The 27,730-nt window shown below is 37.4% G+C and overlaps 1 protein-coding gene across 1 annotated transcript in view; it reads right to left on the bottom strand.

Moving 5' to 3' along the window:
• The window catches only part of TOP6BL (TOP6B like initiator of meiotic double strand breaks), a 106,425-nt gene that overhangs the window by 31,729 nt on the left and 46,966 nt on the right, over positions 1-27,730 (bottom strand). The window contains exons 3-6 of the mRNA XM_065882723.1: positions 17,540-17,649; positions 10,687-10,770; positions 9,455-9,510; positions 6,966-7,161 (exon numbers count right to left, since the gene is read on the bottom strand). Of these exons, the coding sequence (XP_065738795.1) occupies positions 6,966-7,161; positions 9,455-9,510; positions 10,687-10,770; positions 17,540-17,551 (348 nt within the window). The 5' untranslated portion in view covers positions 17,552-17,649. The remainder of the gene's footprint in view (positions 1-6,965; positions 7,162-9,454; positions 9,511-10,686; positions 10,771-17,539; positions 17,650-27,730) is intronic.

Below are 27,730 nucleotides of genomic sequence, written 5' to 3'. Positions count from 1 at the left end.
CTAGATGCCAATATCACCTCTCCCTCCAGTCATAAGGATCAAAATGTCTCCAGCCATTGCCTAATGTCCTCTGAGGGCAAAATCACCCAGTTAAGAACCACTGCCTAAACTTTGTTGTCTCCTGAACCAAGGCTAATAAGACCAGAATATATATTGTCCTGTATCTTTCTGTTTTCATCCTCTTTTTCATAGGGTAAACATGAGGCATTAAGTGTGAAGATTAAAATCCTTACCCAGTAGGGACTGGGGCATTACTGAAAGTCACAACAGAGCAAAGGGAGGCAGTGCCTATGAATGAAGTCTCCATCACAAATCCAAGAAGGCATTAACACTTGAGCTAAGGCCAACACATTCACTATTTAGAGCCAGGGGAGATTTTAGGTGCTGCAAACTCAGAATAAGAGTGAAATATCCGAAGAGTCAAAATGTGTGAATGTCTTTTAATTGGGTTGTTTAAACTATTTACATTTAATATGAATACTGTTATGGCTGAGTTTAAATCTAGCATCCTGTTACCGGTTTTCTATTTGTTCCTTATATTTTATTTCCTTTTTCTTCTTTTCTATTTTTGGATTGGGTATTTTTTTATAACTCCATTTTATCCCTTTTTCTGACTTATTAGTTATAACTCTTTGTGGTATTAACTTAGGGATTGCTTTAGGCTTTACAGTATACAACTCTAACTTATCACAGTCTGCCTTCAAGTGATACCGTAACAGTTCACACATGTATAGTATGAGAATCCTTCAACAATGTACTTCCATTTCTCCCCTCTTGGCCTTAGTGCTGTTGTCACACATTTTACTTCTACACATGTTGTAAGTCTTATACACTGTTGATATTTTTGAACAGTCAATTATCTTTTGAAGAGGTTTTTTAAATAGGGCAAAAATCTTTTATATCTACCCAAATAGTTATGATTTCCAGTGCTCGTCTTTATTTGAGTAGATCCAGAATTCCATCTGGTACCATCTTCCTTCTGCCTAAAGCATTTCCTTTAACATTTCTTATAATACAGGTCTCCTGGTGATGAAGACTTTGGTACATCTGAAATATTCTTTATTTTGCCTTCATTTTTTTTCTGAATTTTTGAATTTTATTTTATTTATTTTTTATACAGCAGGTTCTTATTAGTTATCTAATTTATGCCTTCATTTTTGAAAAGTATTTCCTCTTAGTATAGAATCCCACATTAACAGTTTTCTTTTATTAAAGATGTTGCTCCATTTTCTTCTAGCTTATTACTGTTTCCAGTGAGAAATCTGTGGTATTTCTTATCTTTGTTCCTCAATATGTAATGTGTCTTTTTTTTTTTTTTTTTTTTTTTTTTTTTGCGGTCCGCGGGCCTCTCACTGTTGTGGCCTCTCCCACTGCGGAGCACAGGCTCCGGATGTGCGGGCTCAGCGGCCATGGCTCACGGGCCCAGCCGCTCCGCGGCATGTGGGATCTTCCCGGACCGGGGCACGAACCCGCGTCCCCTGCATCGGCAGGTGGACTCTCAACCACTGCGCCACCAGGGAAGCCCTGTAATGTGTCTTTTTATCTCTAGCTGTTTTTAAGATTTTTTTCTTTACTACTGGCTTTAAGCAATTTGATTATGGTGTGGCTTGGTATAATTTTCTTCACGTTTCTTATGTTTAGGGTTCATTGATCTTCTTGGATCTGCAGGTTTATAGTTTTCATCAAATTTGGAAATTTGGGGAACGTTATTTCCTCAAATGTTTTATCTGCCTTGCCTCCCCTGCAGGACTCCAGTTACACATCCCTGAATTAGGCCACTTGAAGTTATCTCACAGTTCACTGATGCTTTGTTTATTTTTTTAGAGTCTTTTTTTATTTCACTTTAGTTAGTTTCTAGTTTTGTGTCTTCAAGTTCACTAATCTTTCCTTCTGCAATGTGTAAATCTGCCATCAATTTCATTCAGTATTATTTTCATCCTGAAAATTATATTTTTTTCCTCTAGAAGTTCAGTTTGGGTCTTTAAAAAATCTCTTTCACCTCTTTATTTAGTATGTTCAATCTTTACTCTCACTTTTTGAACATGGAATACAGTTATAACTGTTTTAATGTCCTTGTTTACTAATTCTATCACCTGTGTCATTTCTGGGTAGGCTTCCATTGACTGAAATTTTTCTTTCATTATGGGCCCTATTTCCCTGCTTGTTTGCATGCCAAGTAATTTCTTATTGGATGCCCAGCATTGTGAAGATTACCTTTTTGGGTGCAGAATATTTTTGTATTCCTATAAATATTCTTGAACTTTTTTTCTGGGACACTGTAAAGTTATTTGGAAACAGTTTCAGTCTTATTGGTCTTACATTTAAGCTTTGATACGTGGGACTAGAGAATCCTGTAGGCTATGGCTAACTTTTCCCCACTACTCAGGCAAAGCCTTCTTAAGACTCCACCTCATGCCTTAAGAAGTATGAAGCTTTCCACCCTGCCTGATAGGAACAGGAACTATTCCCAGCTCTGTGTGCATTCCAGGGATTCTCTTCTGTCTGGAGCTCTATTTCTATGTATTTATTTCCTCTTCAGTACTCTTTTCTATAAATCCTAGCTGTCTAGACCTCCCTGAATTTTGAACTTTGTCTCCTCAACTCAGAGAGATCCACCAGACTCCAGTTGGGTATCCCCTCCTGGTGGTGTAGCCTGGAAATTCTCTCTAGACAGTACAGTGGGGCAAACACAGGGTTCACTTGTTTGTTTCTCCTCCTTCTAGAACCACTGTCTTGCATTATCTGTTGTGTAATACCTGAAAACTGTTGTTTAATATAATTTGTCCATTTTTTCTAGCTGTTCAGGGTAGGAAAATAAATCCAGTCCCTGTTATTTGATCATGGCTGGAAGTGGAAGTTCCTAAATCCTTTGACACAATCTCATTGGCCTTTGATAACTTCCTTGCTTTCTGGCCCAACAAGATACCCAGCTCATCTTGTACATTTCTACTTTAGGCCCAGAATCAGCCACTTCTCCTTTTTAGTGAGCAGTGGTATTTAGAGGACACATTCTGAGTACCACGAGTGTTCATTGCTTCTAAGGTTTTTTTTAGTGGACAGAGCTAAGAAATATATAATTTTTAAAGTCAGAAAAATTGGGGATTCACATTGGTATTTTCAATTCTGTCTCAAAGTTACTTTTAAAGATTCTTATTTCTTTGAATTTACACTCATATATCTTCTATCTTATGCTAAAAAATTTGGTTCCTAACAATGTTAACATAATTACTTATTTGTTTTTACATAAGTATGCACACAATTTCAATATAATAATACCAATATTATTACTAAGAATCAAGACCACTTAATGAATTTTAAGAGTTCTTTGCAGTTCATTTCATCCTTAGAATATCCCACCAAGAATGTACAGTCAAAACACTGCTCTAGTCAGTTGAATTAATTCTTCTTCTTGTATGGATTAGGACAGTAATATAATATACAGGTAGGTTCATTACCTTTTATCTTGAAGAATATTTTGACTGGGTATGGAATTCTAGGTTGATGATTAGTTTATGTCAGGACATTAACACTATTATTCTACTACTTTCTGTTGGTATGAGGAAGTCAGCTGTCAGTTTCTCTTTTGAAGACAATCTGTCTTCCCTGGGTGATTTTAAGGTTTTCTTTTTGTCTTTGATCTTCTAGAAGGTGTGGATATATAGACAGATATATATTTTTTATAAATTTATTTATTTATTTTTGGCTGCGTTGGGTCTTCGTTGCTGCACATGGGCTTTCTTTAGTTGCAGCGAGCGGGAGCTACTCTTCGCTGCAGTGCGTGGGCTTCTCGTTGTGGTGGCTTTTCTTGTTGCAGAGCACAGGCTCTAGGCACATGGGCTTCAGTAGTTGTGGCATGTGGGGTCAGTAGTTGGGGCACACAGGCTTAGTTGCTCAGCGGCATGTGGGATCTTCCCGGACCAGGGCTCGAACCCATATCCCCTGCATTGGCAGGCGGATTCTTAACCACTGTGTCACCAGGGAAGTCCCAAGGAGTGGATATCTTTTTATTTATCCTGCTTGATTGTTCAGCTTGAAATCTGTTTTAGTTGCTTCAGCCATTAACTCTTCAAATATAGTTTCTGCCCCATTTTTCTCTCTCTTCTCCTCTGGAACATGAATTAAATGTACATTAGAATGTCTCACTGTTTCCTCTCACTGTTTACCTCTTCTGTATTCTCCATCCTTTGTCTCACTTTGTTTTGTTTTGCTCAGTTTTTGCTATCCTTATATTTTAGTTTGTAAATTCAGTTATGCTGTGTCTAATTTGCTGTTAAACCTGCCTACTGAATTTCAATATTGGTTATTGTATATTTTGGTTCTACAATTTGTTTGGTTCTTTTTAAAATTATGTCACATTCAATAGTTTCAGTTCCCTGGCAAAATTTTTAAGCTTGCCTTCATTTTCATAAACATAGTAAGCATATTTTTTTATTTTTAAAATCAGTATCTGATATTAGCAATTATCTGGAGTCCCAGTGCATGTTGCTGTTGCTTTTGTTTTTGTTGGCTCTTGTTCACGCCTCCTTGTCTTCTCTTGTACCTGATTGTGTGTGTGTGTGTATATGTTAATGTGTGCATGCACATGGGAGCTGGATGTTATATTTAAGTATCTGTTAAATAATCTGAAGCATAGATGCAGTTATCTTCCTCTAGCAAGAATTTCTGTTTGCTTCTACAAGGCATCTGGGAGAATTAGAAATTTAGAATCACCTTAAACCAATTTCAAAGTTTAAGATTTTCTGGCCTGCCTAAACCACCCCCCAAAATAAATGCACACCACTGAAGGCTGGTTTATTTCAGGTTCACCTTACTCCTTAAAGTATAGGCTTTTACTTATCCCTGTCCAAAACAAGAGGTGTCTTTAACAGCACTCCCAAGCTCAGCAGGCCCTGAACTCTTTGGCCTTCTTCTCCTGCGTTGATTCAGAAGTTGTCTTAGTCTCTCAGCTACTTGCTCTAATTGGCAAATGACCCTAGGGCAAAAGAGCCCTCAGTGCTGGGCTCAGCTTTTTGTAATTCCTCTCTTTCCTAAATCACAGCCCAGAAATTCCTTCCTATTCACTAGCTGTTAGATACTTTTATGATGTCTTGGTATTTCATCCAGCCTTTGTCTTCATTAGGAGGGTTGGTCTAAATTACCTAGTTTGCCATTTTCAGAAACTGAAATCCCACCAGTTTTCATAGTTAGCTCTCTCTCTTTACTAAAACATCACCTCCCTGGAGTCTTCACTGACCATAATATTTAAAATGACATTCCCATCATTATCTCTTTACCCACATTATTTTATCTTCACTGCACTTATCACTACCTAACATCCATTTATTTATTAAATTTTCCCATGAAAATGTAAACTCCAAGAGGATAGAAAATTTGTCTTATTCCCTCTTGAGAATGGGATGAGGACGAAGAGAAACTTTCATATTTTATTTATACTCTTCCGTATGATCTAGATATTAAGAAAAAGCATGTTTTAAAATATGAAATGTCCACGCACAGTGTTTATCACTATCCTGGCTCCTTCTTCCTCCTTAAAGACGTCCTCAGCTGACATTTAACATACCAGGACCTTGGCCCTCTTCTGTTCTTGTTCTTTATACTCTATTACAACTTCCTTTACTCCTACAGCTTCAATCATATAACCATAATAATACTGAACATTTATCAAACACTTATATTATGTGTCAGGCAATATGCTGGGAGCTTCACGTGGATTATTATATAGTTAACCCTAAAACAAACAAACCCCAAAAGAACAACAACAAGAGAAACCTTTGCAAGGGAAAATAAGTCTATGAGGTAGGTATTATTATTCCCATACTAAAGCTGAGGAAATAAAGGCTTAGGCTGGTTGAGTAAGTTGTGCAAAGTCACACAGCTAATTCGTGGTGAATCTAGCATTTTTACTCCTGTGTCATGCTCTAGCCATAGCACTATACTATACTATAGTTACCTATGGAGAAAACTCTGAGGCTCTAAAATCTATTTCTCTAAATCTGACCACTTCCAAATTCCAGACCAAAATTTCTATATGCCTGCTTGCCATTTTTAAAGGATGCCCTGCAGGCACCATAAATGCAACTTATGTAAAGCCAAACTAATCTTCTTCACTCCTCAGATCTTATTGCCAGTATCATTATTCTGTTGGCCATCTATGGAAATCTTTTTTAACAGCTTTACTGAGATTTAATTTACATATCATACAAATCACCCATTTAAAGTGTACAATTAAATTGGTTTTAGTATATTCAAAAAGTTGTGCAACCATCACCACTATCAGTTCTAGGACATTTTTATCACTCCCAGGAGAATCATTCCCCATCTATTTTCTGTCTCTATAAATTTGCCTATTCTGGATATAGAGTTCTTGACATCAACTTTAGCCATTCTCTGCCCCTAATCTCTCCCTAGCCAAACAACGAACTGGTTACCTCATCATGTTGATTCCTTCCAGTGATAAGTCTCTCCTTTCCATGCTCATCACACTTTTAATTCATGCACTTAATAGCTCTTGCCCAGCTCACTCACTTATTTAATTAGTGATTACTGACGTCTCTCTCCCACCCATCCTGTACAAGGCTGCTAGAGATTCCTAAAACATTTAATGGTTTCCCATTATATAGAGAATAAAGTTCACACTCCTTAGTGTGGCACTCAAGATCCACCATATTCAACCCCAAACTACTTTTCCAGCCTCATCTCTCCCTCTTGCACCATTCATTCCATGCTTCAGTCATACTGGATTATATGAAAACAGTGTGGCACTTGTCATATTTTATAGTTTAAAGTTTCTTGGAAAAATTCTCAAGCTTAGCTTTCATATTGGATTTTTGTTTTTATACAAATCGTACCAGCTTCTAGATACAGAGTTTATATGCTAGAGGCTTTTCTAGAATTGAAATATAAAAATCCATTTTCAAAGACAATGAATTTGAACATTTTGGTGGACTCTGTCATCAAAAGGATATGGAAGCTGAAGAAATCCTATTCAGCTGGTTGGAAAAGACCTTTGGGCAAGGACAGAGAGCAGCAGCTGGAGTCAGTATCAGCTCCCCCAACAAGCCCATTTTAGCCACATCATCAGGGATGAAGAGCATTACTGGATGTCCTAGCACAGGATGGATTCTGCTGCAGAGTAATTCAGTTGTACCAAATTTTGGTGTACTGTCAAAAAACAGGTAAGACAAATTTAGCTTTTGTCCCTCTTAAGAAGTTATTTTGAAGGGAATTCAAAATTCTTTTTATAACCTCTAGCATATGTATAACCATATCATCCACCACATAAGTTTTGTTGGTATAAGTAACTTGTGTCCCACTCAGTGAATCACAGGGAATGGAAAAAATAGACAAATTGGCATTTCAGGAATTATAGCATGGCTCCTGCTTTTGCTGCCACCAATGGCAGTTTTATATTCTCAAAAGTATATTCCCGCCACTAAAACTACTCTATGGTTCTGAGCAGAAGTTTCCAAGATCATTCAAAGATCAGCATGGTGGGGGTGGGGGTCAGGGGCCCCTGAATCACAACTGGCCTAAAACTGGCCTCATGATACTTAGGTTTCTGCTTTTACACATGCTACACCTTCCCCTGAAGAAGTCTGAGGTTACTATTTGGTAGGAGTAATGAGAAAAAATTGGGACATCTTTCTCTTCTAGAAAGAATCTAGTGAAATTTGGTATTTGCTTACTTTCCAACAGCTCTTTTCTAAACAGAAAAGAAATGTTAATGAACCTTTCCCCCTTTCTCTAAACTAATCAGGTCACCCAGGGAAATATGTCCACAAACATTGGCTTAGAGGCTTAAACTCTTTCAGTCAATCTATGATAGCAAGGCTGTCTGCCTGTAGGGATTGTATGATGCTAGAAGATTACTAAATAAAGATGTGGGGTGGGGGTTTTGTGTCCTGCAGATATTAAAGAATAAAACAGTCTAATGTGAGAGGTAATTTTGGTCAAAAGTAAGAAAACAGACTGAAAAACCATAGGCAGTCTCTTCAAGCCTTAAGATCCTATGACTACCAGTGTTGATCCAGGGCATATAAGTGGAAGCAGAAACTATTGAATAAAGAATAGATTCGCTGGACTTAAACATAAGTTAGGCATTTTCTTGCTATAATTCATGTTCACTTTGGGTTCTGTGGTAACTGGATAGTACAGGAAGGCAAAGCACAGGGTTCTACTCCATTTATTTTCCACCTCCTCCATGGATTTCTTTGCAGTCTGAAAAAGGTAGAGGTGGGAAGAAAGATGATTTCTAAACCTATGCAAAATGCTAATACACAAGCAATAATATACAAAGAATTCCTTTGCAGTCATAGTATCTCTAAAGTCATTCCTCTCTTCTCATGTCTAAATGGGATTGGAGTTAGCAGAGTTTGTTTTGTTTCATTTACAGAAGAAATTAAGGCATGGAGAGGAGAAGGAACATGCATGTCCTCAGGTCAATTAGAATATATTCAAGGAGCCAGGAATAATCATCATTTTCAATACAGATAGCTTAAAATTTTTACTTTCAATTTTCTTACAGAGAATCTGACACTTGGCACTAAGAATTGACAACTGAGACCATTTTCAATTTCTGCCCACATTCATACTCATAGTAAGAGAGTAAAACATGGAGAGGGACAACAATGCTTTCCCCTTCACCTCACATAATGCTGATGGTTTACGACAAGCGCAATTCCATTTGACAGGTTCAAAGTAGGTTCATTCTCTGCCCTGCAAAGCAAAGAAAAGCTAAGCCATATCTCAAAGATTCTAAAACCAATCTCTGTCTCTTACAAATTTTGGCCCATGAGTACCAACCCCAGAAATTACTGAAATTTAGTAACCAATTAACCAAGGGGAAAATGTCTATTTTTAAGTTTTCTCATCCTAGTGAAAGGGAAAGTCATGAAAGGTTTAATCTACTTACTCGTTAAAAACTAATCTAGAGGGCTTCCCTGGTGGCACAGTGGTTGGGAGTCCTCCTGCCAATGCAGGAGACACGGGTTCAAGCCCTGGTCCAGGAAGACCCCACATGCCACGGAGCAACTAGGCCTGTGCGCCACAACTACTGAGCCTGAGCTCCAGAGCCCGCGAGCCACAACTACTGAGCTCGTGTGCCACAACTACTGAAGCCCAGGCGCCTAGAGCCCGTGCTCCTCAACTAGAAAAGCCACCGCAATGAGAAGCCTGCACACCGCCACGAAGAGTAGCCCCCACTCGCCACAGCTAGAGAAAGCCTACATGCAGCAACAAAGACCCAACACAGCCAAAAGTAATATAAATAAATTTATTAAAAAAAGAACTAATCTACAATAAGAAAATGTGGGGGGCGGGGTCTCAGAAAATTAGTTTCAAAGTGACTTCGAGTCAAGAAATCAAACTGTGAACCCACTGGAAATAATAGAACAATAATGACTGAGAAAAATTGTAGAGCCACTGCATAAACTTAAGCCATGGATTAAGGACTTACCCAAAGATCTCCATGGAGAGGATTCCATTCACCTTTACACTAAAATTAAATCTAATCTGCAAAATAAATGGGGTGTGATATTTAACATGAACCAGAATAGGGATTAAAATTTTCCATACTCAATTCCTAAAGGAGAAGATATTCTTTGTATCACCTTTTTTTTTCCATTGCACTTTCCCTAAACATACTTAACACTTGTCTGTGTTCAAATTCTGCATCTTAAATACATTGCGTTCTACATTACAATTCCAAGTAGTCACAAATTATGAGGAAATACTACCCTTTTGTCCTCTGCTGTTCTCCTAATGTATCTCTTCTCCCCTTCTTAAATGAATTATCAATTTTTCTCTCTATTGTTTCCATTGTTTTCATATATGGAATATTCCATGCTTTTTTCTTTGTTTTTTCTTCCCCTATCCCCATCTCTTATGTCCTCCTTCCAATTTACTTCACTGTTCTAAATATTTTATACCTTCAACCTCTATTTTTTTTCTATATAATATAATGGGTAATAAGGAACTCTAGAGCCAGACTGCCTCATTTCAAATCCTGGCCCTGCAAGTGATTTAACCTCTGTACCATATTTCCTTGGCTATAAAATGGGAATGATGATAAAACCTACTTCACAAGGGGTGTTGGCAGGGTTGAATGAGTGAGTACGTGGAGAGCACTTGGAAGAATGACTGGCAAACAATTAAGTACTGAATCCTGCTTAAGACAGAAAAAGTAGGAAACATGCCAGAAAAAAAGGGGAAGTTATATAGCATACTTGTGTGCAACTTTATGAACATATCAAACTACAGGTAATAATAAAAATTTTAGCTTTCCAGAGTTCAAAGTATTTTATCAAAATTTCCTTAGTTGCTCTTATAGTCACTTTAGAAAAAAAGGAGATAATCAGCAAAGTTTATCATCCAGGTTTAAAAGAAAAATGAAGCGCAGAAGAGGGAAACGACGTATCCAAAGTGATACAATAAAACAGTAAGGCAGTGAAAATAAGAACCCAAAAGAAAGTTCTCTCTATATCCAAGGGCTCTCAACTATGTCACATGACCAACATCAAGCCTGCCTTAGGGATACAGGAACCAAATCAATTCAATATTAAAACTTTTAATCATTGTAATTAAAAGAAAGAGGACCAATCAGATCCTTCCACGCCCTACAGAGTAGAGGTCTTTTAAAAACATATGACTTAAACAAGAGAATCGTTATTGTGCAAAAGAACAGCTTACCTTGGGGAGCACAGTGATGACTTTGCGTAAAAAATTCTTTATAACCAGGCTATCTGTCATCAAAGTTCTGGGCTTTTCATGAACCTGTAACAACATAACAAAAACATCCACTGCACATACACAAACCCAAGAGCACAAGTGAATTAAATTATGGTATTTCTTCTTATAAAAGTAACTACACCTCAGAAAGCTTTTCAGACATCCAAGGGGAAACATCTTTGGGTCTGAAAACTGAACACCAAAAGTAATCTAATAGCCATCACTTCTTGGGCTAAGGTACCTAATTTCATGGAACTTCAGGAGACGTGAACAAATACCAAAGTGAAACCCACAATCTCAAAACCACCTTTTGGAACAAATTTAAAAGTAATTTAGATTGGAGCTGAGAAGAGTAACTCTATCTTTACTATTCTAATGTGGGTCAATCTGTATTAAGAATCTGAGTGGAGTCAAAGGAACAGGCACTAAAAAGAACCTATTTTTAAACCTTAATCCATTCATCCAAACATTTGTATTTAAGGAAAAGCTGCAAAGCAGAAAGCTCAGAAGTCAGAAGACCTGTGTTCTAATACTGGCTCTATAAAAATTACTGCAGTAATCATGAAAAAAAATCACTTAACTTCTCCGGACCTTATTTCCTAATCTGCAAAACAGGCATAAAACTTAGCCTTTCAACCTCACAAAACTGTTTTAAAGACCAAAGAATAATCTGAAAATATATGTTAGACATGGTAACAATAATAGATACCACTTGATGAATGCCTACTATGTGGCAAGCAATGTGCAGGTGCTATATCTACAACAATCCTCAAGTCAGGTATTACAATCCCCTCTTTATAGATTAAAAAAAATGAGGCTCAGAATTCCCTTGAGGTCCAGGGGTTAGGACTCCGAGGTTTCACTGCCAAGGGCACATGTTCAATCCCTGGCCGGGGAAATAAGATCCCTTCAGGCCCTGCAAGCCCTGCAGCGCGGCAAAAAAAAAACAACCAAAAAATGAGGCTCAGAGAAGTTATGCAACTTGCCTAAGATGTTCAGTAATAGAGCCAGAATTTGACCCTAAGTCTATCTAACAACAATTGTCCATGCTCTTTCCAATATACCCCGATACCTCCATACAAATATAATAAGATTTATCACTTAATGAGGGCTTTCTCTATTCCAGGAATGGTACTAAATATTTTACTTATATTACCTCATTTACCCCTCACAGAAACCATATTAGGTATATATAACCTACATTTTATGGATTAAAAAAAATGAATTTCAAAGAGGTTAAACAACTTTGCCAAGGTGTGCCTGATCTGGCTCCAAAGCTTTAGTATTAACCACTTTCCTATACTATATTTAATATAGTGTCCCTAAAACCGAAGTTAAAATGCGTTTCCGAAAAAATGGAGAAGTCAATGAAGAAGAAATAGAGTCAGAAATCAGTAAGTAAGTTCTTTTTCTTTTCTTTTTTTAATAAATTTATTTATTTATATAATTTTTTATTTTTGGCTGCGTTGGGTCTTCACTGCTGCGCACGGGCTTTCTCTAGTTGCAGCGAGCGGGGTCTCCTCTTCATTGTGGTGCGCGGGCTTCTTATTGTGGTGGCTTCTCTTGTTGAGGAGCACAGGCTCTAGGTGTGCAGGCTCAGTAGTTGTGCCGCACGGGCTTAGTTGCTCTGCAGCATGTGGGATCTTCCCAGATGAGGGCTCAAACCTGTGTTCCCTGCACTGGCAGGCGGATTCTTAACCACTGCACCAGCAGGGAAGTCCAACCAGTAAGTTCTTATTAATGGCTCAGAAAATACAGAGCCATGTACTAGGTGTATATTAAAGGAGAAAAAAGGTCCCAGACCCCAAAAATCTCATAACACAATAAAGAAGAAACATGTAAATATCTAATGAAGAATAATACTCTTTATGGGCTTCCCTGGTGGCGCAGTGGTTGAGAGTCTGCCTGCCGATGCAGGAGACACGGGTTCGTGCCCCGGTCCGGGAGGATCCCACATGCCGCGGAGCGGCTGGGCCCGTGAGCCATGGCCGCTGAGCCTGCGCGTCCGGAGCCTGTGCTCCGCAATGGGAGAGGCCACAACAGTGAGAGGCCCGCATACCACAATATAAATAAATAAAAATTTAAAAAATAAAAAGAAATATAATACTCTTTATAAGTACACTGAAAAAGAGATCAAGAACTGTGCAATGGCAGCCCCAGCTGACATCTGCCTGCAACTTTATGGGAGACCCTGAACCAAAATTTAGCACCCCAATTCCTGACCCACAGAAATTGTGAGACATAATAAATGATTACTGTCGTTTAAAAAAAAAAAAAAGAACTGTGCAATGGGTGGGGATAATTAGAAAAACTATTATAAAAATATTTGAAAGTATTAGAAAAGTGGATGGGGATTATTAAAAAATTCTGGAAACAAATCTAGGATTATTCACACATGTAAACAGCAGTAATTAAACAGTAATTGCAGCATACATACCATAGTCACATCCTTCTTTTAAAAATTTTTATTATAAAATGTTCAAATAGTAGAAAAGCAATGGTCTCTTGAAAGCATTTCCTATACTTAACACTTCCAAAACAACTTCTTGGAACAGTTTCAAACTTTTGTAGCTTTAGTGATTATAGGGTATATCACAGAAAGGGCTTAATTATATCTAGCAGTAAGGCAACCAAGTAAGTGAAAGTTCCTTGAGCAGCTACCAGAGAGGGTCTACAATTAGTAAGGATGGGAACTACCATTTACAGAACACCTGCTACATGCCAAGCAGTTTATATACAAGTAGGAAATACCCCCACTTTATGGATGAGGATAATGACTAAATAAGCGAATTAATTTGTCCAAGGTCACACATAGCTAATTAAGTGGCAGAACTGGGATTCAAACCTAGATCTGACTCCAGAGCCCACATTTCACTATGAAATGCTGCCTTTCCAAGAATGTTCATTTTCTGTACACATAGCTATCTGAATCAGATACTACGTAATCTATCATTATTTTTTATGGAGCCTGATGGGCAATGCTTAAACATGACTACTGAATATGTATGTGTATTTATTCACTGATAAAACACTTAATGTAGCTTATCATGTACTTAGGCTTACAGAGATAAATAAAACAATCTCTGAATTTGAAGAGTTTACACTTAAGAAGAAGAGAAAGACAAAATAAATAATTTATATGACAATGTGAAGAAGCTTTATGATTTAAATATATAAGAGATGCTAAAGAAATACACAAGAACAATTGGCATCTAATCCAGACTGAGAAGATAAAGTGACATAATGTCAGGTCAGTGGAGGATACTTAACACAAAGCAAATAGCTCCTTTTAAGATCTACTCATAAATTATTGAGAGAGAGAGAGAGAAAGAGAGAGAGAGAGAAAGAAAGAAAGAAGGAAAGAAAGAAAGAAAGAAAGAAAGAAAGAAAGAAAGAAAGAAAGAAAGAAAGAAAGAAAGAAAGAAAGAAAGAAAGAAGGAAGGAAGGAAGGAAGGAAGGAAGGAAGGAAGGAAGGAAGGAAGGAAAGGAAGGAAGGAAGGAAGGAAGGAAGAAAGAAAGAAAGAGACACTACACAGTCTTTTACAGCCTTTTACAGTTGGGTGTTAGAAACCCAGTACCCCAGGCCTGACACACCTTCAGAAGCAGTGAATTTACTTACATGTTGTTAGGAAAAAACATATGCTGCCAGCCCTGGGCAGCGGAAACTACTATTGAATCACATGTTTCAGCCTTTAAATACAAGTCTAATCATATGATACAATATGGGAGCTGTTTTATATTTTCAAATATGAACTTATGTGGTTATGGGCTCTATATGACTTTCTAAAAGAAAGTCAGTGTCTCTGTCTCTCTCTCTCTTTGCTTAAATAGGTAAGTAGATAGATGATAGATAATAGAGAAATAGAGAAATGCAAAGATAGATAGATAGGTTTGTATGTATGTATGTATATCTCTACCCATTTTATCATTTTGTATCGTGGCAAAAATAAATACAAAAATGGATAAATTCATCAAGAAGATCTTGCAAAATCAAATTGTTTTTGGAAAGACATGTTATCTAGCCTAATGGACTCCAAGATGCAGGACTGACTGAGCATAAACACAAAACCAGCATCTCTCTTAAATGAAGTTTTCCTCAGTCTTCCCTGGAATTAGCTCTCCTCACATGCCCAAAGCAGTGGATCATTTATTACCACTTTTTCATGGAGGTCTCCATTCACTAGCCTTTGCTATAAACCTTGCCACTTGACCCTTCTTCCCAGTTGAGATATACGTGTATGATGAAATCTTTCACAACCTCCCCTTTTTCTCTTCTCATTCTCTTCATTCAAAAATCTTTTAAATAGGGACTTCCCTGGTGGCGCAGTGGTTAAGAATCTGCCTGCCAATGCAGGGGACATGGGTCGAGCCCTGGTCCGGGAAGATTCCACATGCCGCGGAGAAACTAAGCCCGTGCGCCACAACTACTGAGCCCAAAAACCACAACTACTGAAGCCCATGCGCCTAGAGCCCATGCTCTGCAACAAGAGAAGCCAATGCAATGAGAAGCCTGTGCACCGCAACAAAGAGTAGCCCCCGCTCCAGCAACTAGAGAAAGCCCACACGCAGTAACAAAGACTCAACGCAACCAAAAATAAAGAATAAATAAATAAATTTTAAAAATATTTTAAATAGCTGCACAGTATCAGAGACAATGAGATGTAACAGAGCAAATACTTTCAGGAAATCCTTGCTCCTCTTAGGTTATACTGCTCTTACCTCACCCCACCTATCACCAACTGATTACTGGGCACTAAGCTCACAGTTCTCCTCTGCACTGCCATCATCCTCTGTCCTGCCATCATCTTGGCTGACTTCCACATACAAACAGATGACCAGTCTAAGCAACAATTTGGTCTCATAATTCTCTGACCTCCTCAACTCCAACGACCTTGACCTCCACTCATTTCCAGCCACCTACTTCCACGGCCATAGATTGGAACTGTATTGCTCTGGAAGGCTTAAACTAAAATGTCCCACTCTTATGTGAAAAAATATGCGCCAAGATGTTAATAGTGGCTACCTTGATTAAGTCAATTATCTGTACTCTAAATGCACACTTTGATTTTCCTGAGGGAAACACTGCTCTTTCAATAAGGAAAAACAAAACAAAAAAAGAAAGAAACTTTATCACTCTGATGATAAATTTTTGTTCTTTCAAGTCTCTGAACTTCTTATACCCAGAAAATCTGTTTTTCAGTCTCATCAAAGACCTCTAGACCTTGACAACTTCCCATTGGGTTAGGTATCGTTCCTCTAAGCTACCTCAGCATCAGTGCATACCTGTATCCTGATATATATTACACTGCATTGTAATTAGTTGTTTACTTATCTATCTTTTCCTTTAGATTCCAAGTTCCTTGGGATCAAGTGACGTGTCTTGGGACTCTGTCTAGCACAGTGAAGCTGTCGTGAACAAATACAGGTTTCTGAGTAAAGGAATGAATATTGAAACAGCACTGATCAATATGAGTAAGACTTTGATTCAGATTCTAATTCTGTCCTTAACTTTGGTATGACCTTGGGAAAGTCAGTCAAATTCTCTGAATTTCAGTTTTCTTGTATCTGTAAAATGGGGTGATGATAATCCTTGTCCTATCCATTTCATAGAGTTGTCAGGAGGCTTAAATAATATATACGTTAGGTATAAGAATTACCATTGTTTGTTCAGACTGGCTAAAACACATGATTTCCTTTTCTAGAACTGCTTTCCTTGGCTCACTGAAATCAGCTTTTTTATTGCTACTTGACATTAATAGTTTTAGAGCTGACTAACCATTAATTGCTCCAGATTGTTTACCCTTCGTTCCCCTAAACAAGATATGGCACAGCCACGGACATCTTTTGTCCCAATACCATAGTCATTTCCTTTTAGAAGAAGGATATAATTGTTCCAACATGGAGAAAGGCCTCCCAAGTGCTTTTTGGGAGAACATTTAAAGTACTCTAATTCTTTGTCTCTACCAGTTCAAAGGAAGCAAGATAGGGGATCCGAGAATTGTTAAAGGGAATGGAGAACTCAATTGTCACTCTCATAAATCTGGGCTACAAAAAAATCAATAAAAATCTTTAAACCAACCTAATAAAAATGTATCTAAATAGGATCTGCACTGGGAATCCATTTTTATTTTCTTTTTCAGGAGATCCAAATTCAAATAATGGTTTACTTCAGTGGTTCTCAAATTTACCTGCACATTAGGAATCATCTGGGATTTTAAAAATATCCCAAAGCCCAGGCCACACATCTTACGGACTGGATTGTGTCCCCCAAAATTCATCTGTTGCAGCCCTAGCCTCCATGTGACTATATTTGGAGACAGGGCCTTAAGAATGTCATTAAGGTTAAATGAGGTCATAAGGGGGGCGCCCTAATCTGATAGGACTGGTGTCCTTGTAAGAAGAGGAAAAGACACCAGAAGGCTCTCTCTCCACATACATACAGAGGAAAGGTCATGTGAACAGTGACAAGGTATCTTGATCTTGGACTTCTAGCTTCCAGAAGTATGAGAAAATAAGTTTCTGTTGTTTACGCCACCCAACCTGTGGCATTTTTTTTTAATGGCAGCCTAAGCAGACTAATCCAGCACCCTAGACCAATTAAATCACAACCTCTTGAAGTGGGACACAAACATCAGTATTTTGAAAGCTCCCTCCCAGGTGATTTAAAATCGGCACACGGAAGTTTGGCGACCAATGCCTTATTTCATTTCAACTTTGAACTATAACAGACCTAGGCTTTTCTTTCCTGTTATTACATTTGTAGAAAAATAAGAATCAAAACATCATTAATTTATAGAACCACAGCAAAACTTGCCTCAAAAATCATCTGGAAGGGTGCTACCCCTGACACGTCCTGAGAATAACTGGTTTCCTCTGAAGTCCAGCTCAGCTCTGCAGAGAGTCCAGGCAGTATAGACTGTATTTCTGTGTGAGAAGAGATGGTGGCAGAATAGAACAAGCAGTTTGCATAAGCACCAGAGTTTCTGGAGTTATTAAAATGATAAGCCAAGAAGTCTCTTCCCTGATGAAAAGATTATCTGCAAAATTTTAAATATGACTGGAGATGGCTATGCATCAGCAAATTGCTTAAACATTTAGAATTACTTTATGGGGATAAGACATTTAATCACGTTTTCAATTTTACACAAATTGAAAATTTGCTAAATCAATTTGTATTTTCACTTAATTTCCACAAGGACATATCCAATGCCACAAATCTTCAGAGTTGATAGCTCTAACTGATATTCTTATATTTTTAAATAAATCAATTCATTATTTAATAACACAAATCCAGTAAGTGAGCTAATTCAGAACTTAAAACAGAAAAATTCAAGAATGACCCTCTCAGGCATTTACCTAATGCCTAATGCCTTTTTTTACCCAAGAGAAGCAAACTCTTGCTAATTTAATTGTCAATTAACCACTTCGTATATTTACATATGTTGATTCAGAACTCTTTACACAAAGCATCAGTGAGTCCTGGATCATCATCAACAAATAGAACCTCAAAGTATGCACCATCCTTCTTTCTTTCTGTACCCTGGCACTAATATTATAAAGGGAAAAAATCCCAAATCTCCCATTTTATAAAATGCCATCCCTTATTTCCCCTCTATAGTAGTATTAGAATGGAGAACTAAATATGAATAAAAATATATATCTCAGTCTCTGAACGTTCTACCTTATAAATGAAGTTGACAATGTTGATATTATAAAAGAATTCAACTTAAAAATTTTAATAACAATAACATATATCCTAAAATAATAGCACAGCTTTCTTCTAAAACATTCATACCATATATCTATCTAATAAAGCTTTAACCATCTCAAAGAAGGTCAAGTTCTAGATATCAATCTTAATGGGTAATATTCTTCTTGCCATTAGTTTGTTTTTCAAATATAATTCAGTCACAAAGCTTGAGATAATATGGCAGCAAGGTTATGCTACACTGAAGTTTAATGAAGTTGGCACTAAACCAGGATGACTTACATCAATCTTCAGATTTACCACTGACAGACTCACAGGTCACCTAGGGTGACCCCCTTTTTCTATAATTCAATTACCTTTCTGTGAAATAAGAAAAAATTGTTCCTCAATCCTATAAAGTAGTAATACAGTGAAAAATAGGGAGAACATGTAGATACATGAGAAAAAGGTTTGTCAATAACTTGGAATTCTATAGAAATCTTAATAATGATTTTTTTAAATGAGTAGTTATTTGGGGGAAATTAATTTCAATTAACTCACTCCATACACACACACACACACACAAAAACAAATCCAGATGGATTGACTAGAGTTAAATGTGAAAAGGTAAAACAGTAGAACTAAATAAAAAGCCTTCTGTTTCAAGATAAGTCAAGCATATATTGAAATTTCATCTTCCCATTCAAACACATAAAATGATAAAACAAGTATTTTTAAATTTTAATAAAACATAGTCATAGGGACTTCCCTTGTGGTCCAGTGGTTAAGACTCCACGTTTCCAATGGAGGAGGTGCGGGTTTGATCCCTGGTCGGGGAACTAGTATCCCACATGCCGCATGACACAGCCAAATAAATAAATAAATGAATGAATAAAAATTAAAACAAAACAAAACATAGTCATAGTGAGAAAAAAAGAAGAGAGAAATCTTTATAGACCAGAAATAGAGAGGTATTCTTCCCTAATCTTCAGAAAGGAAAAAGAGAGAGAGAATCCACAATGGTAAGTAAGGACCAAAGATGCCCCATGTTTGAGGCATGGAATGGAAAAAAAAATGGAGCTAATACTGCAACACCAACAGGTTTAAGAGCAAGAGCCACAGAGGCCACACATAGGAGGTATAAGCAAGGGACCAAAACATGAACAAAAGCCAAAGGGATGCCACCTGCCTACCTGAGGGTTGGTTAAAAGCCAAGTGATGCTAGTAGCAGCATCAGTGATGCAGGATGAGGGCCTTAGAGCCATGTAATATAAGTACGGATAAGACTCAGAACTATATATTCTATTAAGATACAAGAGCCTTTTATCTTTCCACTCAAGCAAAGTTTAATCCAAGATACGTGTCCTGCAGATTATGGCTCAGCAACCCAGAGAACCTCCTACTGGAAGGCTGTCAATGCAGGATGTGTTCAGGACAAAAGGGTCATGGACAATTAGCTCTTAACTAAAAATTACCAACCAGTGAAGACCAATACCATGAAAGATAGGACACATATCAACCAACAAAATGTATACCTGAGGAAATAGAGTTAATAAAACAATCTGAAAAGAACTTTAAAAATAAGTGCTCTGTATTTTATACCCTCAAATATAAAAAGAAGCCATGAAACAAGAATACACTGCCATCAATTAAACAGAAAGTAACAGCCAAAAACCCTATTAGAAATCTTAGAGATTGAAGATACAGTGTTTGAAATGAAAACCCTATGGATGGTAGATTAGACACTGTAAAAGAGCATATTTAAAAGAAAAAGTAGTACTTGAATGTCCATAGAAGCATGATTCATAGTAGGAAAAAGTGGAAACAACCCAAATGTCCAACAAATGATGAACAGATTAACAAAATATGGAATATTATTCAGCCAGAGAAAGGAATGAAGTACTGTTACATGCTACATACTAACATAAATGAATCTTGGAAACATTATGCTTAGTGAAAGAAGCCAGACACAAAAGGCCACATAGTGTATTATTTTGTTTATATGAAATGTCTAGAACAGGCAAATCCATAAAGACAGAAAGTAGATTAGTGTTTGCCAAAGGACAGGGGGTAGGGGTAAGGGGAGTGACTGCTAATGGGTACAGGGTTTCTTTTGTGGGTGATGAAAATGTAATGTTATAAATAGCGATGATAGTTGTACAACTTTGTGAATATACTTAAAACCACTGAATTATATGCTTTAAAATGGTATATTTTATGACATGTGAATTATATATCAATTAAAAGAAGGAAAAGATAAAAGACATTAAGAACAGATTTCTAAAAGACAAAAACACTAAAAAAATTAAAATTAAAAAAACTCATAATAAAAAATGACTGAGCCACACAGCTAAACACACCACAATGAAACCCAGAATAACAAGGATAAAGAGAAAACCCTAAAAGCTACAAAAGAGAATCAAATTAGCCAAAAGAAACATGAGTTAGACTTCTCATCAACAATGCTAGATGCCAGAGGATAACTGAGTACTATCTTCAAAGATCTGAAGAAAATTCACTTTGTCTCTGGACTTTTAAGAGAACCAAACTACCATTAAAGAATGAGAAACTTAATATGTTTATATTCCTTAAGGCCTTGCTGAAAGAACTACTAAATAAACCAGCATGATCTTTGAAAATGAGTTTACATTTGCACCTTTTTGCTGAGATGGGGTGGAGATAAGGGGGAAAGAACGATATAATATCAATATCAAACTACTTATTGACATAGCTCTTCAACTGTTAAAGAAAAAGTAGATAGAAAAACTTCAATCTTGTGGCAATGTGAACATACATCAAAACCATATATTGGGACTTCTCCTTTTTGCAGTGATGAAATAACTGGTACCAAATAAGCCCTCCCACCAAAAACTACTATAAAACTGGATAAAATATACTAGGCAATTATTTTCAGGCATTGAGCAATAAATAGCACAAGCTGTGATCCCTGAGAGAAGGGAAACTCATGACATGACCCTATGATTGCCCTGGATGTCTGCCTGGGGAAATTTTCCTGCCCATGGAGGACAGAGCTGGAGCCCAAGCAGAGCACAGTGGTTCCATTAAGCTGAGGAGACAGCGAATAGAGCTCAGGGTTGTGAAAGTACCTGGAATCTGCAAGGCAGGGCACTGGAGAGGAGGGAACTGTGCAGAAGTGGGTACCAAAAGTCTGTATGGAAGTTCCCCATGAGCCTTTGGCCAAGGGCTGGGCTATGCATACAGCGGTGAGACTATATAAGATTTCCCAGAGAGCAGTTGCAATGGAGTTGAAAATGGAACAAGAAATTAGTGGTGAAGCAATGGTGGGAAATGTTGGCCTTCAGGCCCAGCCAGAATGGAGAGAACTTGATAAAACTGATGGTGTCCAGCTGAGATGGCAAAAAGGTAATATTTTAGTAGTAAAAAACACATTCAAGAAGAAGGTCTGATCCACCCTAAAAAAGCCTAAAACCAAGTCTCAACAAGATTCACAGAGAAGATACAGTTGGAGGTTATGTGGTATCAAGTTAGAGGGGTTTGAAAATGACTTGGCTTTCTATAGATCTACCCTTTAAAATGTATTTTAAAAGCCTACACAAGGTTAGGGTGATTAGTTTGCTAGAACTGTCTGCTAGAACAAAAATCAACACTCTTCAGAGGTAGAACAGAATATAGATCACATTATCCAGTAGAAAATAAATATTTAATATACATGCAAAGAAAAAGGAAAATATAACTCATATAAAAAAGCAATCAATAAAAACCAAGCCTGTTACAGATGTTACAGATGTTAAAATATTTACTGCAGAGGAATCTGGGTGGACAGTATATAAGAACTCTGTGTACTGTTTTTACAACTCTTCTATAAATCAAAAATTATTTTCAAATTAAAAATGTAAATACTCTGCAAAAGGATGAAACTAGAACACTATCCTACACCATACACAAAAATTAACTCAAAATAGATTAAAAACTTGACTATAAGACCTGAAACCATAAAACTCCTAGAAGAAAACATAAGTGGTAACCTCCTTGACATGGGGTTTGGTGATGATATTTTTAACTTGACACTGAAAGCAAAGGTAACAAAAGTAAAAATAAATAAGTGGAACCTACATCAAACTAAAAAGCTTCTTCACAGCAAATGAAACCATCAACAAAATGAAAAGGAAGAAAAAATCTGCAAATCATATATCTGGTAAGGAGCTAATAACCAAAAAATATAAAGAAATCATACAACTCAATAGCAAACAAACAACCCAATTAAAAATTAGGCAGAGGATCTGAATAGGCATTTTCCATAAAAAGGCATACAGATGATGGACAGGTACATGAAAAAATGCTCAACATCACTAATCATCAGGGAGATGCAAATCAAAACCACAATGAGATACCACCTCACACCTGTTAAAATGGTAATTAAAAACTAAGAAGCAACAAACACTCCTGGTACTCAGAATGTGTTCTCTAAATACCAGTGCTCACTAAAAAGGAGAAATGGCTGATTCTGGGCCTAAAGTAGAACTGTACAAGATGAGATGGGTATCTTGTTGGGCCAGAAAGCAAGGAAGTAATCAAAGGCCAATGAGATTATGTCAAAGGATTTAGTTATAAAATAAATAAGTCACGGGAGTATAATGTACAGCACGGCAACTACCTTTTTTGTATCACGTATTTGCAAGTTGCTAAAAGAGTAGATCTCAAGAGTTCTCAACAAGAAAAAAAATTGTAAGTATATATGATGACAGATGTTAATTAGACTAATTGTGGTGATCATTTTGCAATATACACAAATATTGAATCATTATGTTGTATACCTGAAACTAATATAATGTAACATGTCAATTATACCTCAACTTTAAAAACTTTCAGACTTAACCTATGTAGAATCTGCGTTTATGAAGATTGCCAATTATCAAGTATGCTAAGGGGGGATTCTTTGTAACAAGTCTGATCATAAGTAGTTTAATCTATTTCCAACGATATACATAAGCTAAAAGAAGAAAAAAATGTTATATTGGTTCAAGATGGTGGAGTAGAAGGACATGCGCTCACTCCCTCTTGCGAGAGCACAGGAATCACAACTAACTGCTGAACAATCATCGACAGGAAGACACTGAAACTCACCAAAAAAGATACCCCACATCCAAAGACAAAGGAGAAGCTGCAGTGAGACGGTAGGAGGGGCACAATCACAATACAATCAAATCCCATAACTGCTGGGTGGGTGACGCACAAACTGGAGTGAAGGTTCTGAGCCCATGTCGGGCTTCCCAACCTGGGGGTCCAGCAACGGGAGGAGGAATTCCTAGAGAATCAGACTTTGAAGGCTAGCGGGATTTGATTGCAGGACTTCAACAGGACTGGGGGAAACAGAGACTCCACTCTTGGAGGGCACACACAAAGTAGTGTGCACATCAGGACCCAGGGGAAGGAGCAGTGACCCCAGGGGAGACTGAACCAGACCTACCTGCTGGTGTTGGAGGGTCTCCTGCAGAGGCGGGGGATGGCTGTGGCTCACTGTGAGGACAAGGACACTGGGAGCGGTTCTGGGAGGTACTCCTTGGTGTGAGCCCTCCCAGAGTCTGCCATTAGCCCCAGTAAAGAGCCCGGGTGGGCTCCAGTGTTGGGTCACCTCAGGCCAAACAACCAACAGGGAGGGAACCCAGCCCCACCCATCAGCAGACAAGCAGATTAACGTTTTACTGAGCTCTGCCCACCAGACCAACACCCAGCTCTACCCACCACCAGTCCCTCCCATCAGGAAACTTGCACAAGCCTCTTAGATAGCCTCATCCACCAGAGGGCAGACAGCAGAAGCAAGAAAAACTACAATCCTGAAGCCTGTGGAACAAAAACCACATTCACGGAAAGATAGACAAGATGAAAAGGCAGAGGGCTATGTACCAGATGAAGGAACGAGATAAAACCCCAGAAAAACAACTAAATGAAGTGGAGATAGGAAACCTCCCAGAAAAAGAATTCAGAATAATAATAGTAAAGATGATCTAGGACCTTGGAAAAAGAATGGAGAAAAACATCAAGAAGATGCAATAAATGTTTAACAAAGACCTAGAAGAATTAAAGAACAAACACCTAGAAGAATTAAAGAACAAACAGAGATGAACAATACAATAACTGTAATGAAAAATACACTAGAAGGAATCAATAGCAGAATAACTGAGGCAGAAGAACAGATAAGTGACCTGGAAGACAGAATGGTGGAATTCACTGCTGTGGAACAGAGTAAAGAAAAAAGAATGAAAAGAAATGAAGACAGCCTAAGAGACCTCTGGGACAACATTAAATGCAAAAACATTCGCATTATAGGGGTCCCAGAAGGAGAAGAGAGAAAGAACCCGAGAAAATATTTGAAGACATTATAGTCGAAAACTTCCCTAACATGGGAAAGGAAATAGCCACCCAAGTCCAGGAAGCACAGAGGGTCCCAGGCAGGATAAACCTAAGGAGAAACACACTGAGACACATAGTAATCAAACTGACAAAAATTAAAGACAAAGAAAAATTACTGAAAGCAACAAGGGAAAAATGACAAGTAACATACAAGGGAACTCCCATAAGGTTAACAGCTGATTTCTCAGCAGAAACTCTACAAGCCAGAAGGGAGAGGCATGATATACTTAAAGTGATGAAAGGGAAGAACCTACAACCAAGATTACTCTACCCAGCAAGGATCTCATTCAAATTCAATGGAGAAATCAAAAGCTCTACAGACAAGCAAAAGCTAAGAGAACTCAGCACCACCAAACCAGCTCTACAACAAATGCTAAAGGAACTTCTCTAAGTGGGAAACACAAGACAAGGAAAGGACCTACAAAAACAAACACATAACAATTAAGAAACATACATATCGATAATTACCTTAAACGTGAATGGATTAAATGCTCCAACCAAAAGACACAGGCTTGCTGAATGGATACAAAAACAAGACCCATATATATGCTATCTACAAGAGACCCACTTCAGACCTAAGGACACATACAGACTGAAAGTGAGGGGATGGAAAAAGATATTCCATGCAAATGGAAATCAAAAGAAAGCTGGAGTAGCAATACTCATATCAGATAAAATAGACTTTAAAATAAAGAATGTTACAAGAGACAAGGAAGCACACTACATAATGATCAAGGGATCAATCCAAGAAGAAGATATAACAATTATAAATATATATGCACCCAACATAGGAGCACCTCAGTACATAAGGCAACTGCTAACAGCTATAAAAGAGGAAATCAACAGTAACACAATAATAGAGGGGGACATTAAAACCTCACTTATACCAATGGACAGATCATCCAAACAGAAAATCCATAAGGAAACACAAACTGTAAATGACACAACAGACCAGATAGATTTAATTGCTATTTATAGGACATTCCATCCAAACACAGCAGATTACACTTGCTTCTCAAGTGCATACGGAACATTCTCCAGGATAGATGACATCTTGGGTCACAAATCAAGCCTCAGTAAATTTAAGAAAATTGAAATCATATCAAGCATCTTTTCTGACCACAATACTATGAGATTAGAAATCAATTACACGGAAAACAACGTAAAAAACACAAACACATGGAGGCTAAACAATACGTTACTAAATAACCAAGAGATCACTGAAGAAATCAAAGAGGAAATCAGAAACTACCTAGCGACAAATTACAACAAAAACACGATGATCCAAAACCTGTGGGATGTAGCAAAAGCAGTTCTAAGAGGGAAGTTCATAGCAATACAAGCCTACCTCAAGAAACAAGAAAAATCTCAAATAAACAATCTAACGTTACACCTAAAGGAACTAGAGAAAGAAGAACAAACAAAACCCAAAGTTAGTAGAAGGAAAGAAATCATAAAGATCAGAGCAGAAATAAATGAAATAGAAACAAAGAAAACAATAGCAAAGATCAATAAAACTAAAAGCTGATTCTTTGAGAAGATAAACAAAATTGATAAACCTTTAGCCAGACTCATCAAGAAGAAGAGGGAGAGGACTCAAATCAATAAAATTAGAAATGGAAAAGGAGAAGTTACAATGGACACCGCAGAAATACAAAGCATCCTAAGAGACTACTACAAGCAACTCTATGCCAATAAAATGGACAACCTGGAAGAAATGGACAAATTCTTAGAAAGGTATAACCTTCCAAGACTGAACCAGGAAGAAATAGGAAATAATGACAGACCAATCACAAGTAATGAAATTGAAACTGTGATTAAAAATCTTCCAACAAACAAAAGTCCAGGACCAGATGGCTTCACAGGTGGATTCTATCAAACATTTAGAGAAGAGCTAACACCCATCCTTCTTAAACTCTTCCAAAAAATTGCAGAGGAAGGAACACTCCCAAACTCATTCTATGAGGCCACCATCACCCTGCTATCAAAACCAGACAAAGATACTACAAAAAAAGAAAGTTACAGACCAACATCACTGATGAATATAGATGCAAAAATCCTCAACAAAATACTAGCAAACAGAATCCAACAACACATTAAAAGGATCATACACGATGATTAAGTGGGATTTATCCCAGGGATGCAAGGATTCTTCAATATACGCAAATCAATCTATGTGATACACCATATTAACAAATTGAAGAATAAAAACCATATGATCATCTCAATAGATGCAGAAGAAGATTTTGACAAAATTCAACACCCATTTATGACAAAAACTCTCCAGAAAGTGGGCATAAAGGGAACCTACCTCAACATAATAAAGGCCATATACGACAAACCCACAGCAAACATCATTCTCAATGGTGAAAAACTGAAAGCATTTCCTCTAAGAGCAGGAACAAGACAAGGATGTCCACACTCACCACTACTTTTCAACATAGTTTTGGAAGTCCTAGCCATGGCAATCAGAGAAGAAAAAGAAATAAAAGGAATTCAGATTGGAAAAGAAGACGTAAAACTGTCACTGTTTGCAGATGACGTGAAACTATACATAGAGAATCCTAAAGAAGCCACCAGAAAACTACTAGAGCTAATCAATGAATTTGGTAAAGTTGCAGGATACAAAATTAATGCACAGAAATCTCTTGCATTCCTATACACTAATGATGAAAAATCTGAAAGAGAAATTAAGGAAACACTCCCATTTACCAATGCAACAAAAAGAATAAAATACCTAGGAATAAACCTACCTAGGGAGACAAAAGACCTGTATGCAGAAAACTATAAGACACTGATGAAAGAAATTAAAGATGATACCAACAGATGGACAGATATACCATGTTCTTGGATTGGAAGAATCAATATTGTGAAAATGACTATACTACCCAAGGCAATCTACAGATTCAATGCAATCCCTATCAA

Source organism: Phocoena phocoena, chromosome 8 (assembly GCF_963924675.1).
Source record: "Phocoena phocoena chromosome 8, mPhoPho1.1, whole genome shotgun sequence".
Taxonomy (NCBI): Eukaryota; Metazoa; Chordata; class Mammalia; order Artiodactyla; family Phocoenidae; genus Phocoena; species Phocoena phocoena.
This window is presented reverse-complemented; position numbering and strand designations above follow the sequence as displayed.